This window comes from Lethenteron reissneri, chromosome 47, assembly GCF_015708825.2.
Source record: "Lethenteron reissneri isolate LAM-NWPU_2019-01 chromosome 47, ASM1570882v1, whole genome shotgun sequence".
NCBI classification, from domain to species: domain Eukaryota; kingdom Metazoa; phylum Chordata; class Hyperoartia; order Petromyzontiformes; family Petromyzontidae; genus Lethenteron; species Lethenteron reissneri.
Genome location: NC_083825.1, coordinates 336,044 through 347,779, shown reverse-complemented (window position 1 = coordinate 347,779; position 11,736 = coordinate 336,044). Strand labels below are relative to the sequence as shown.

Here is an 11,736-nt window from a genome sequence, read left to right as displayed (position 1 = left end):
CAACTGCTTCAAGAACTTTAATAAGAAACAATCATAATGATACGTCAATGGGTCCCACGTCATCATACTAATAGTCGCCTCTAGAGCAGTTTTCTCGTACAATATTTGGCAATGTCAGACTTTAAAGGCATGGGGCACCGCGGTGGTGAAATGTTAACGACCTCGCCTGGTATATAGAAGGTGGTGGGTTTGATCCCGACACAGGCCGCCTGCATGTTTGGAGTTTGCGTGCTCTTCCCGTGGCCGTGTGGATTTGTCTCCGGGTCCTCCGGTCTGTACCCCCACATTAGAAACAACGCGTTCAGAGTTTTTAGTTGCTATACATATCCATATGATAAGCCACTTAGTTGAGCAATCATATGTGGCCAGGTCGCTTAATATATCTAACAACTACACGAACTCATAATTATAGCATAGTGCAGAGGCTACTTGGGAAGCACTGGTGTCGTGCTTTGCAAACTCCTGTGAAAAAGAGCTTCACAGCTCACCAGACGCGTTCGTTGGTTTCTCAATCCGCTCGTCCTGGCGAGGGCCGCGGCGGCAGCATGTTGAGTAGGGCGGTCAAGACCTCCCTTTCCCTGACGACAGACTCTCGCACTCCATTACTATACACTGCTACATTATGGATTCCTGTTCCATAACTGAGCAAGCACACGCCCATGCAAGCACACCAGCACATGTCAAGGTAACCTTATTTGGACATGGCACACCTACATTACTTACGTACGACAAAATAAGAATTGGTCGTACCCTTTCTGGCAATAAAACAGGTGTTAATATATTCAAATACCAAATAGATACCTTTCGCAAGGAATGAAGTCCGCATTAACCACACGTACCTGTGGCAAAACATGCAAACAAGCATGCTCTGATAATTATCATAATATATGGATTGTCTTTGAAAGTGATTGGCCAACACCAGAGGTGGCCGAGTCTCATCAGCGTCAGACCCGGGCGCACAGTAACAAAGACGATGCGCGTATCAGAAGCATGTATGGCTCGCGTTGAGCAGTTAAGTCGATTACACCTCCTTAACATTATCATTATTTGCCATCTCGATATTTGTTATGGACGCACGTCACCACCCGCACTGGCGGCACGAGGAGTTTGTTCTTCGCTGCGACTTCCTACGAACAGGAATTTATTGTGACGCCAGGCGTCGTGTAGAAAACGAATCCGATTATCCGAGGGTTATACATGGGTATTGACGGACCCTTTTTTTAACCGGCATGCTCTTGAATAAATTATGAACATTACTCATGCTAACATGTTATGTGATAACAGTGATTACTATTGATAGACGATCAACGTTATCAAATGCCCACCTGAGTGATATAATAACGTGTTTATTTTATTCTTGCATACGGCAGTATGTTCAGGCGCCAAATGCCGAGGTGTGGTGGCCCACCAGAGGGATTCAGGAGAGGGAGATTTGATAGTTCGTGTGTGAAGATGTTTGCAAGCCAGTGATGCCATCCATATAGTTCTGGGTTCTTGAGGAACTCTGGACACACGCCATCACATCCCGGTCCTGTTGGTTGTTTGTGCGAGTTGATTAAAGGTGATGATGGTGAGTTAATTCTGGGCAGCTTGTTTGGTGAGCTTATCATTGGTGCCTTTGGAGATCTCCTCTCAACTGTGGCCATGTGAAGGATGGTCATCATGGATCCCATCATCCGCAATGTTATCTCCGAATTTAATCCACTTATCTATTACATTTTTTGCATATAATTACGGATAAATGGTCGTCGATAAGAGGTCATATATAATACTGGTGTTTCTGGTGTGAATTTGTATATGGAATACAGTAGAACTCTTATCCTCTGTCCTATTACCCACTGCTTTTATTACCTGTGAGTGCTATAGGGTCCACAAAAACTCCTACTATTTACACCTCAATTCATATTATTCCCCTGTCCTATTATAGAACGTTTTACTTTAATCCGTTACTTTTTCTCGGATAGATGTTGTGTGGCAGATCGATTCCATTATCTGGGGGTTATCCATGGGTATTTAGACTATTTGCGGTACACCGGTGCAGCATAACACCAGTCCTCATAAAACTGCCTAAAATCGATGAGACTTGCAAAAAAAGGTCAATAATGGCCGTTGATTTCGGTCCGTTAAACCGAGGAACCCTCCGACCAAGTCTCGGGCACGAGGAGTCAAATCTGCCTTTGGCATACGGAGAAGCCAATTGTCGTCAGGTTGGGTGCTTGCTATATGTCAACAAACTGAGGCTTCGTGTTCAGCCCGATCATATAAAACTTCTCGAGAACTGATTTTGACGCACCACCATCACCCCGCAATATTTTCTGACAGGGGTTGCGAATCGTGGGAAAAGACAAAATAATACCAAAAATGTGCTGTTTTTATACCGCGCAACACCGATGTACCGCCAATACGTCCACATGCATTATACAAGCTCCTGAAGTAGTGGCTTAAGCAGTACACACTTCCTGGACAATATACACGGCAGATGACTCATTGCAATGCTTTATTTTGCATATTCATGATATGAAATCATCCTCCACAAATACTATGCAGCATTCTTGATTTGAAGCTTTCGTGACTGCAGGAATCCATACTCTTTGGTTCTTTCGGTAAAGTCACGTGAGTAGAATAATAATAATAGATGACGACGTTTCGATCGCCACACAGACAACCGTCTCCAGGTGTCTCCAGGTGTCTTCAGGTGTCTTCAGGTGTCTTCAGGTGGCCGTTGACTGTGTGGCGATTGAAACGTCGTCATCTATTATTATAATTAATTTTCTTCTATCTACGTGACTTTACCGAAAGAACCCAAGAGTATACTATGCAGCATTGTTTTGACACATCAACCATTACTTTTAAAATGTATTATTTTAAAAAAATGTAAGTAATGCTACATAGTTGCAATGCAATTGAAGTGATCAGAATGATTTTTAAAAAAATGTCACTTACAAACAACTAATCACCATTTTTTTTTATCAAAGAAGTACATATGCAATATTTGAATTACATGTTTTTATTTGTATACAATCAATGCACATTGTTTTAGCAATAATTAACTCACCATCTATTATTATGCTTTATGTTGTGTCTTTAGCTATTTGTAACTGTGTGTCTATGTGAATTAATCCGAGAGCCATAGAGCTCAACCATGAACACCTACACACTGGCACGCCGTGTACGTATATGCTGACGTATTGTCTCCTAGCGTACACACATGTCTACGTGCTGTTTGCGTGCTGTTTTGCACCACACCTTACGCGTTCAACGTCAGACTTCAAGCAAAGCTAAATGGAACAGTTCTTAGGTAAAAAAGCGCCTGTTCAAGGCAGGTCAGGGTACATCAAGACACCCGAGAAAGTGCTGTCAGTGTTAACGTCTGTGTAAGCCTTGATGTGAACACCTTCGGTCTGCACCCACACTTCATCGCCCTTTCTCAAACGGAGCACTGCAGCGCCGGACAGGCTGTAAAGGTTGGCGGTTGAGGACATTTTTAACTGAACTGCTTGTCCATTGTGTCTCAAGGAGACCTGGGTGGTGCCAGGCCCACCGGTGAGATGGTAGTCAAAGTAATAGACGCCCGGGAAATGGCAAGTGAACTTGCCGGTGAGCGTGTCGTAATGATTCTGCTCATTGTACATGACCTTGCCGAATTTTACAGGGGATCCGCTGGGAGGGTTCGATCCAGACAGACCCACGGTGAATGCGGATCTGGGGATGGCAGCCGGGACTTCTCCTTTGTCTCCCTTTTCTCCCTGAGGTCCACGATCCCCTCTCTCTCCAGCGGGACCCATCGGTCCGAATTTTCCAGGCAATCCTGTGAAGGGATTATAAATAGTTTCTGCACATTGAAAACGAAGCATTTGCTTTGGGTTGCTGGAAGTCATGATTTTAGAAAACGGAATTTATTATTATTTTCAGACTTGTATTTATCAGGAATATTTTTTTTGGTATTCATGACTTGCCCATAATTTACGTGCAGACATTTTTTTTTGCAATGTCCAACTTTAGTAAAAGCATTGTTCTATTTTTTACAATGCCACACTTCACTTGGGTTGTTTGCCTCAATGTTTTTAATGAGACATCAACACGTTTATAAAAAGTTTTATTTAAAAAAACATTTTTTAAACATACTTTAATGAAATGTACCGTACTACTAATGGAAGAACTCCACGACTCCAGGAAGTGGCCCCGAAGCTTGCCATAACGTAAGGGACTGTGGTCAATTACAGCCAACGTCAGTTGACCGTGGACAATTAGACCCAAGCCGAAACATAACATATAAAAACATATTTTAAAATATATGTATTTTATGATAGAAAATAGTATTGTCATCAGTATGACATAAGTATACCAAGTTTACAGTCGATACCACATTAGGAAGTGGGTAAAAATTGAGTTACAAGATTTGAGGACACAACAACGACAACAATGACGACAACGACGACAACAACAACAGACAGAGTGAATTAAATAAGAGCGTGTAAAAATCAGTCTTATACTCTTGAATTAGGCACAATATATATCGTATATCCAAAAACATATTAAGGTAATGTTTAGAGCAGGACCTTTGTCAACATAGGAATACATTGGTCTAATAGTCTGCTTAATGCAAGAGGCACACTGAATATGTGTGCTGTCACTAGAAGTTACATCTACTGGGAGGCCCAGCAATGGTGCAGTAAAAGTGCAGGGGATTTACCGGCCTCTTCTGCGCTCCCTTTGTCCCCTTTCAGGCCCTGATCGCCCTGGTCTCCTTTCTCGCCATTCTTTCCAGGCTGGCCCAGGTGACCTTCTCGCCCGTCCCTTCCTGAAGGGCCGACTGGGCCCAGACTGCCTGGGTTTCCTGGGATCCCAGGGTTTCCCGGTATCCCAGGTATTCCCGTGTAGCTCATCTGACACTTTCCCTGCTCGGCGGGGTGGATATCTGTGGCAGCCTTCGCTGGCAGCAGCGGCAGCAGCAGCATTAGCAGCAGGAGGCTGGATCCCAACCACAGGGCCATCTTCCGTAGCGGCTGCAAGTAACGACGTCCAGGAACCAGAGGCAAATGCAAAAGTGACATCGGGGTTATCAGCATCCGCAAGGAGATTCTCCATATGACCCACAATTTTTTTCGGCCGACTGATGTTGAATCTAAAAGGAACCGTAACATGTGCAACCCTGCAATTCCTTGCTCAAACCACTGCTGACAGATGGGCCTACACTTGTGAGCTCTGTAGAGGGTACTTTGCGTACTCTTCCACGCTGGGCAGATATCTTGCCAGAGTTGGGAGTGCCCACACTTTACCTCACCTGTCAATCGACTAACCTGTATCAATGCATAACTGCTGGGTGAACAGAGGCAGTGGGATTAAAGAAACGTGCACCATTGTTTCAGCTGCTAGATAGAATAGAACCGATGTCTGGGTTGCAAGTCCATCGTGCCAACCTTAACACCAGGGCAGTAACTATCATCTGATGAAAAGGTCTCATTATATAACTCCCATCTGTCTACCCCATTATGATCCATAATTCCATAGCTCCACCAATCATGTGAAGACATGATGAAGCATAATGCACGCTTTGCTGTTAAATTGGTTTCAGTACTAAATTTGCAGACTGCACAAAAATTGTGAAATTGACTGCTTACCCAAATGTTCCTATGCTGAAATGAAGACACAGCTGTTAAATGCCTCCATATCGCTCACCTTAATCCTAAAATCAAGTGCCGAGTCTTTTTCACTGCTTAATTTTGAAGAAGCGCTCCCATGTGAAATTACAAAGCGATAAACAAAACATAACCTCACTTCATGGCATGGTTCAACTAAAGCCACCAATTGATGCGTGGTTAGAATTGTGATATTAACTGAAACTTCGACCAGAACGCAATGCTATGCGATGCCTCTAGCTGTGGCGAAAGAGAGTGATTGAGGAGCCATTGTGAAAGCCATGAGACTATTTCCCCCACGGGCCGGGACTCGAAATAAACCGCGAATACCTCAAAGTCACGCAGACGCTGATACGACGACGCCGGCCGCAACGTTCAACGGGGAACGGCTCTCACTGATGCTGAAGGTAAATGCCTCCTTTTTATAGCTGGGCCAGTAGTAGGCGTGTCGGAGTGCCAGGGAAGGTAACGGGCTCAGGGTTGAGACATTTTGGGGTACATGGGGGGGTGGCGGGGGAACAGGCGCTGAGTCCATCGCTCCTGGCGGAGGGACTCTCTGGGTGCGCGGCTCGGGTAACAACTGACTCGGACATCGCATTCGCAGAGAGGATCAAAGCGATGGCATGAAGCCTGATTACATTCGTGTTTTTTATGCATTGTTCAATTTCAGTAGACTGCAATCTTGCACCACAAGTTCACGCGTGATTGTTCGCGAGCAAATGATCTGGCTTGAGGATTAAACCCGTGCGTGCTTTCAAATACATCAATAAATATCTTCGTTAGGAGCTGCGACTCACTCTGAATCAGTGCCCACGTGACTGCTGGTAATCTAACCACGTCAAGAAGCAGTACTGACAGACGATACATTCTACAACTTCACCGCCCCATTCTTTGCAGGTCATCAATAAATGTTTTTTTTTTATATTCTGATTCAATGTTTAGCATTTTAGATATAAACTGTGAATTGTGACGCTGTATAGTTTATTATATATGAGCACTTTCATCACCTCTTGCAGCCGTGTCCCCTGAGTGTCGCTTGTCTTGATCACAAAATTAAAGCTGGGCCTGTCAAGGACTCATTCAAATGTTTACGTAAATTCGTGGGGAAATCTTACATAACCCAAATAAAAGATTTGACTGACAATAATGATGAAAAAAAGGTGACATCTCGTGAAACAGTCCCAGTAAAAGCACTTGGTTGTCACCACGAGAGGTAAGAGCGTAAGAGTTTGTGTTACCTTCGTCTGTTGGCCTTCCCCCGCACCTGCGAGTAGCACGGTTCGCTGCGTACTGTTCCAAAGAAGTTCAACGTACATGCTTACGTTGTCTCGGAGAAGTCATACCGTAAAGCATGCTTCCTCATTCGGCATTGTCTCTGGCTGACTTTAAGCCCTTTTATTTAAGGAACTGCTATCAAAGTGTGGATGCCTGTGTGCGGATCTACAACACACAATGCCTCAAATTATGGGATTATGATAACTTACATTTCCATAAAACCTCAGGGTCGGGTCATATCGGCTGACCCCAATGAGAAGTCTCCAGTTTCCGAATGTGTGTTTAGGTCTTGTTCTTCCCATTTCATTTTTTTCTTCCAATTCGTGAAACAGAAATGCCCCCCCCCCCCTTTTTGTAATCACAGTTTGAGCTCACGCACGTGTGCACCTGCGGATGCACACGTGCGTGTGTGTCGTGTGTGTGTGTAAGTGTCGTGTGTGTGAGAATGAGTGAGAATGGGGAGCGGTGGTGTAGCGGTTAGCACACAGCGCTACAAAACCCGGCGACCCGAGTTCGATTCTCGCTCACGACCAACATCAGTGATGATTATCTGAACCGGTCCTGGGCTGCCCCTAGGTCGACTCAGCTTCAAATGAGTACCTGGTGCGGTGTTTAAATATCGCCACTGTGGAGACAAAGGCGGCCCGGCGTGGTTCTGGCCGCCCGCACCCTCGTGTGCTGTGCGGACCTTCGTAGGTGCTCGCTAACAGCACTTGCCCCAACAGTCTGTTAAGGTTATGCGGGGGACCTTTGTCTTTGTGTGCGAGGGGCTGGTAACCTATCCACCTTAATTACCTAACCAATTAACCACGGTGGACACAATGAAGTGAGCTTGTGCCGGGGGGGACAGGCATCTATGAAATTCTCATTTGGCAAAACCGTATTATTTCCCGCCTTAGCGGGATTCCTCCAGCAACGGAAAGAAACCACTGCGGTTGGCCACGTGGAATGTGCAAATAGTCATTGTGGAGGAGAGACTGCCATTACTCTGGGGGAACTAGACCAGTCCAGTTACTCTGGTGGAATACAGGCGATCCGGTTGATTGGTTGTGGCTCCAATCACCATGAGGTGTAAACAGTCCTCCACTCGAGCCAGGAACCTGCCAAACAACAGGGAGAGGCTCTTCTTATGAAGAAAACAATGAGGGATAACGCGGAGGGGAAGTGTCGGACGCTGTGAGACTGCCCATCAACGTGAGGTGGGCTCATTTCTCTCATCAACGTCAGGTGAGGAATAGAGGTGATGATGGCTCATGCAACACGAATGACATCCTGTCCCAGGTGCTGGTTAAAGTGGCCTCCCGGGATAGAATCGTCTTATTGGGTGGCTTTAATGCCCGAGTGGATCGTGACACAAGCACCTGGGCTGGAGTAATTGGAAGACATGGGCCAGATCAGCTGAATAACAACAGTAGGAGGCTGCTAGACTTATGTGCAGCCCACGGGGCTTGTAATCACCAACACTCTGTTCCGACATCAGCAAGAACATCTATATTGTAGTCACGGAGCAGCAAACGTGTGCCCACGCCATTGACACCAGGACCTACCATGAAACTGATTTGCCCACTGACCATTGGCTTGTCATCTGTAAGATGCGTCTGGTATCCTTCCTCTGCGGTGGTGGTCATCCAACCTAGGACCCCATGCAAACCCCCAATAGCCTGGTCTCATTTAGCTGATAAAGGTTGCAAGCAAGAATTTCATCATCGCTTACAGCTGGGGTTCGTATCGTCCCCCCCCAACCCCTGCTTCTGATGCCGTTGGGAAGTGCGTGAGATTCAGAACTGTGGCTAATAGACTATTGAGGCAAGTGGTTATTGGTGATAACCTAATGAATCAACACGTAGGCTACACGGCATATTTGCATGAGACATAGTGCATAGCGGTATAGTGCATAGTATATTGCCCTGCAATCAGAGTGACCAAGGTCCGATTCCTGCCCTGCGCAATACAAGTGGAAAGTGTTACCTGTGCCTTGGCCTGACCTAAAAGAGTGGATGTTGCAATGGCCTGGACAACATCAGTGCTATATAAAAAAAAGTGTTGGCCACACGGACTGACCGTGCGTTGTGCGAGCTACTTGCTCACAGCAATTTCTCCATTTTGTCTATCTCGGCTAAAAGTGGGAATTATGTGCATTGCAAGTGAGAAGTAGTTTTCTATGCATGTGACTGGAGAAATGGTCTTCTAAATTAAACACACCGCCCTTTTAAGTTTCCATTGCATGTTTAACTATGACAAATCATGCAAGGAATACCGTTTTCACGGGAATTAAAATTGCTCAGCAAGTGGCAGGATGGACACTCCTAATCATGTATATAATGTACACAGAAACCCCACTAAATCTTGACTTAAAGCTTTCGTGATTGCAGGAATTTATATTCTTTGGGGTTTTCGGTAAAGTCACGTAGATAGGTTCAAAGAAAATAACAAAAGATAACAAAAAACTACAACGTTTCTATCGCAGCACAAGTGAAGTATGGGAATTGACGGCAGGAACTTCTTGACGGGAACACACTTTTATTAAATCTTTACGTATCAAAATACAACGTGTAGTCTCCTTTCTTCCGACTTCACACTCCACTACTCTCGTGTAAACTCTAGGCCTCTGGCTACACACGATACCCTTCACTCGTGTAGACCCTACGCCTCTGGCTACACAATACACTCGACTCGTGTAGACCCTATGTCCCTGGCTACACAATACACTCGACTCGTGTAGACCCTATGTCCCTGGCTACACAATACACTCGACTCGTGCAGACCCTATGTCCCTGGCTACACAATACACTGCATTCGGCTCGTGTAGACCTTACGCCTCTGGCTACACACACTACACTCGCCTCTGGGTTACACAGAGTCCCGGTCCCGTTAGGACAGCGGGACTAGGTACCGCAGGGCCCTAGGTCTTCATCCCCGTCTTCATTCTTCGCTGGTTACACACTGCCCTCACGCCTGTGTGCATCCCCTTTTATAGCCCCTGCTCACGAGAGGCGGAGCTGATGCGTACTTCAACGTGAGCATCGCTCCTTAATGAACCAATCACGACGCACTCTCTCTACGATCCGTTTTCCCCAGCGCGTGTTAACACTCCTCCACCAATCACACCGCGCTGCCACCCGATCACTCCCTCTCAGCACGTCACCCGTCCACAGCCAATCAGTACCCCGTAACCCACGACCCCGCGCTGACCCCTGATCCTCCACCGTCAGCGCACGTCACCACCTACACAGCCAATCATTACGCGCTGGCATACGATCTCTAATCCCAGCGCGTATCACCTCTACATCACCCCCTCCCACATAGCTTGCAGCCGGCCCGGCTGTTAACCAACAACACAACCTAACGTCAATGCAGTAACAAAGAAACTCCACCTCTCAGTGTGCCCCGTAACGCAACAACAACAACACAACACAACACTTAAATATGAAGCAATATACAGCCCGACGAACAACACAATAAAAGCGAACACCGGAAAACGAACACACTAAAAGCGAACACCGGAAACCGAACGCGCCAAGTGTCTCTGTGACTAAACGCAGTGCCGAGGCGCTCCGGCTGCCTCGACTCCTCACGTGGCAGGTCACACAAAGTAGCGCGACCTAGCGCGAGTCCGTCTGGCCGGTCCGTCGTATGGGACGGGACGTTGGCGACCGTCCGGTGGCTCCGGCTGCTCAAGATCCGGCCGCCGGTGGTCGGCAGCTGTCAGTTCCGAGACACCTGGGAGCGGATCAGGCGGAGACATGTGAGGAGCAGGCAAAGACAATTCCCCCTCAGGGTCGCTGGTCACGTCACATGCTCGGCCCTCATGACACAAGGGGAGGCCATACGGAGGCGAGAACGGTTTCAGTCGGGAGGGGTGGACGTACCAACGGCGTTTTCCCCATTTTATCTGAACGCACTGGGGGCGTGCAACCCGCACGACCTCCACGGGTCCCCGCCACGGCTTCAACAATTTAGGCGACGTAGCCAAAGGTGCCTGCGGGCAATGCAGCCAGGCCCTGTCACCTGGTTCCCAATTGTGCACGGACACCTTCCGTGCCCGCAACCGCTCGTTTGCAATTTGGCGAGCCCGTGAATTAAGCCGTGCGGCCTCCCTTGCCTCTGTCAGCTTATGAATATTAAATTTAATATGCTCTGCCAATTTCGAATTTGCTCGTGGTGCGGACAGACCCAGCTGCGTTTCCATGGGCGGGTCGGCTTCCCGACCGTACATCAGATAAAACGGGGAAAATCCCGTAGCTGCATGGGGGGCCATTCTATACGCGGCGAGGACCCCAGGGACCTGCAGGTCCCAATCAACATGCGCCTCACACACCTGCTGGCACAACATAGAAGTCAATGTCCTGTTAAGCCTCTCCACCATCCCGTCCGTCTGCGGGTGGTACGGGGAGGTACGCACCTTCTTGGTACCCAACAGGTCGCACACCTCTTGCAGTAATTTACTCGAAAAATTCTTCCCTTGGTCAGTCAGCAAGCGTTCGGGAGCCCCCTTGTCCAGGACGTAGCCCTGGACAAAGGCGTCCGTCACAGCCGCCGCCGACTGGTTGGCGAGTGGCCACGCCATAGGCCACCGGGTAAAATATTCGACCCCCACCAACAGGTACTTATTACCCCTAGGCGTGACCGGAAAAGGCCCCAGAATGTCGAGTGCAACGAGCTCGTTAGTGCGCGAGACCTGGATGGATTGCAGCGGTGGATTAGCTGGCACAGGCGGTGGTTTCCGTCTGGCGCACTCAACACAACCCTTCAGAATGTTCACCACGTCACCCCCCATTCCCGGCCAATAATAGTCACGCTGAAGCAGGGCAAGCGTTTTGTT

The 11,736-nt window shown here is 47.4% G+C and overlaps 2 protein-coding genes across 4 annotated transcripts in view; both read right to left on the bottom strand.

Moving 5' to 3' along the window:
- Window positions 1-867, bottom strand: part of LOC133354460 (glycine N-acyltransferase-like protein) — a 32,408-nt gene extending 31,541 nt beyond the window's left edge. The window contains exons 1-3 of the mRNA XM_061571311.1: window positions 802-867; window positions 489-578; window positions 162-273 (exon numbers count right to left, since the gene is read on the bottom strand). The gene's annotated coding sequence lies outside the window, so the exon portion shown is untranslated. The remainder of the gene's footprint in view (window positions 1-161; window positions 274-488; window positions 579-801) is intronic.
- Window positions 868-2,534: 1,667 nt separating this feature from the next.
- Window positions 2,535-7,047, bottom strand: LOC133354444 (complement C1q and tumor necrosis factor-related protein 9-like). 3 transcript variants are annotated; one of them, XM_061571268.1, is made up of 4 exons: window positions 6,878-6,895; window positions 6,647-6,704; window positions 4,694-5,006; window positions 2,535-3,808 (listed from the first exon to the last, which is right to left on the bottom strand). In XM_061571268.1, exons 3-4 carry the CDS (start codon window positions 4,992-4,994, stop codon window positions 3,315-3,317), a joined length of 795 nt encoding a protein of 264 aa, XP_061427252.1. In that variant the 5' UTR covers window positions 4,995-5,006; window positions 6,647-6,704; window positions 6,878-6,895; the 3' UTR covers window positions 2,535-3,314. The 3 variants fall into 3 exon arrangements, with proteins under 3 accessions (XP_061427252.1, XP_061427250.1, XP_061427251.1); XM_061571266.1 differs by lacking the exon at window positions 6,647-6,704 and having other exon boundaries at window positions 6,878-7,047; XM_061571267.1 differs by lacking the exons at window positions 6,647-6,704; window positions 6,878-6,895 and adding an exon at window positions 5,970-6,046.
- Between the last annotated feature and the right edge of the window lie 4,689 nt (window positions 7,048-11,736).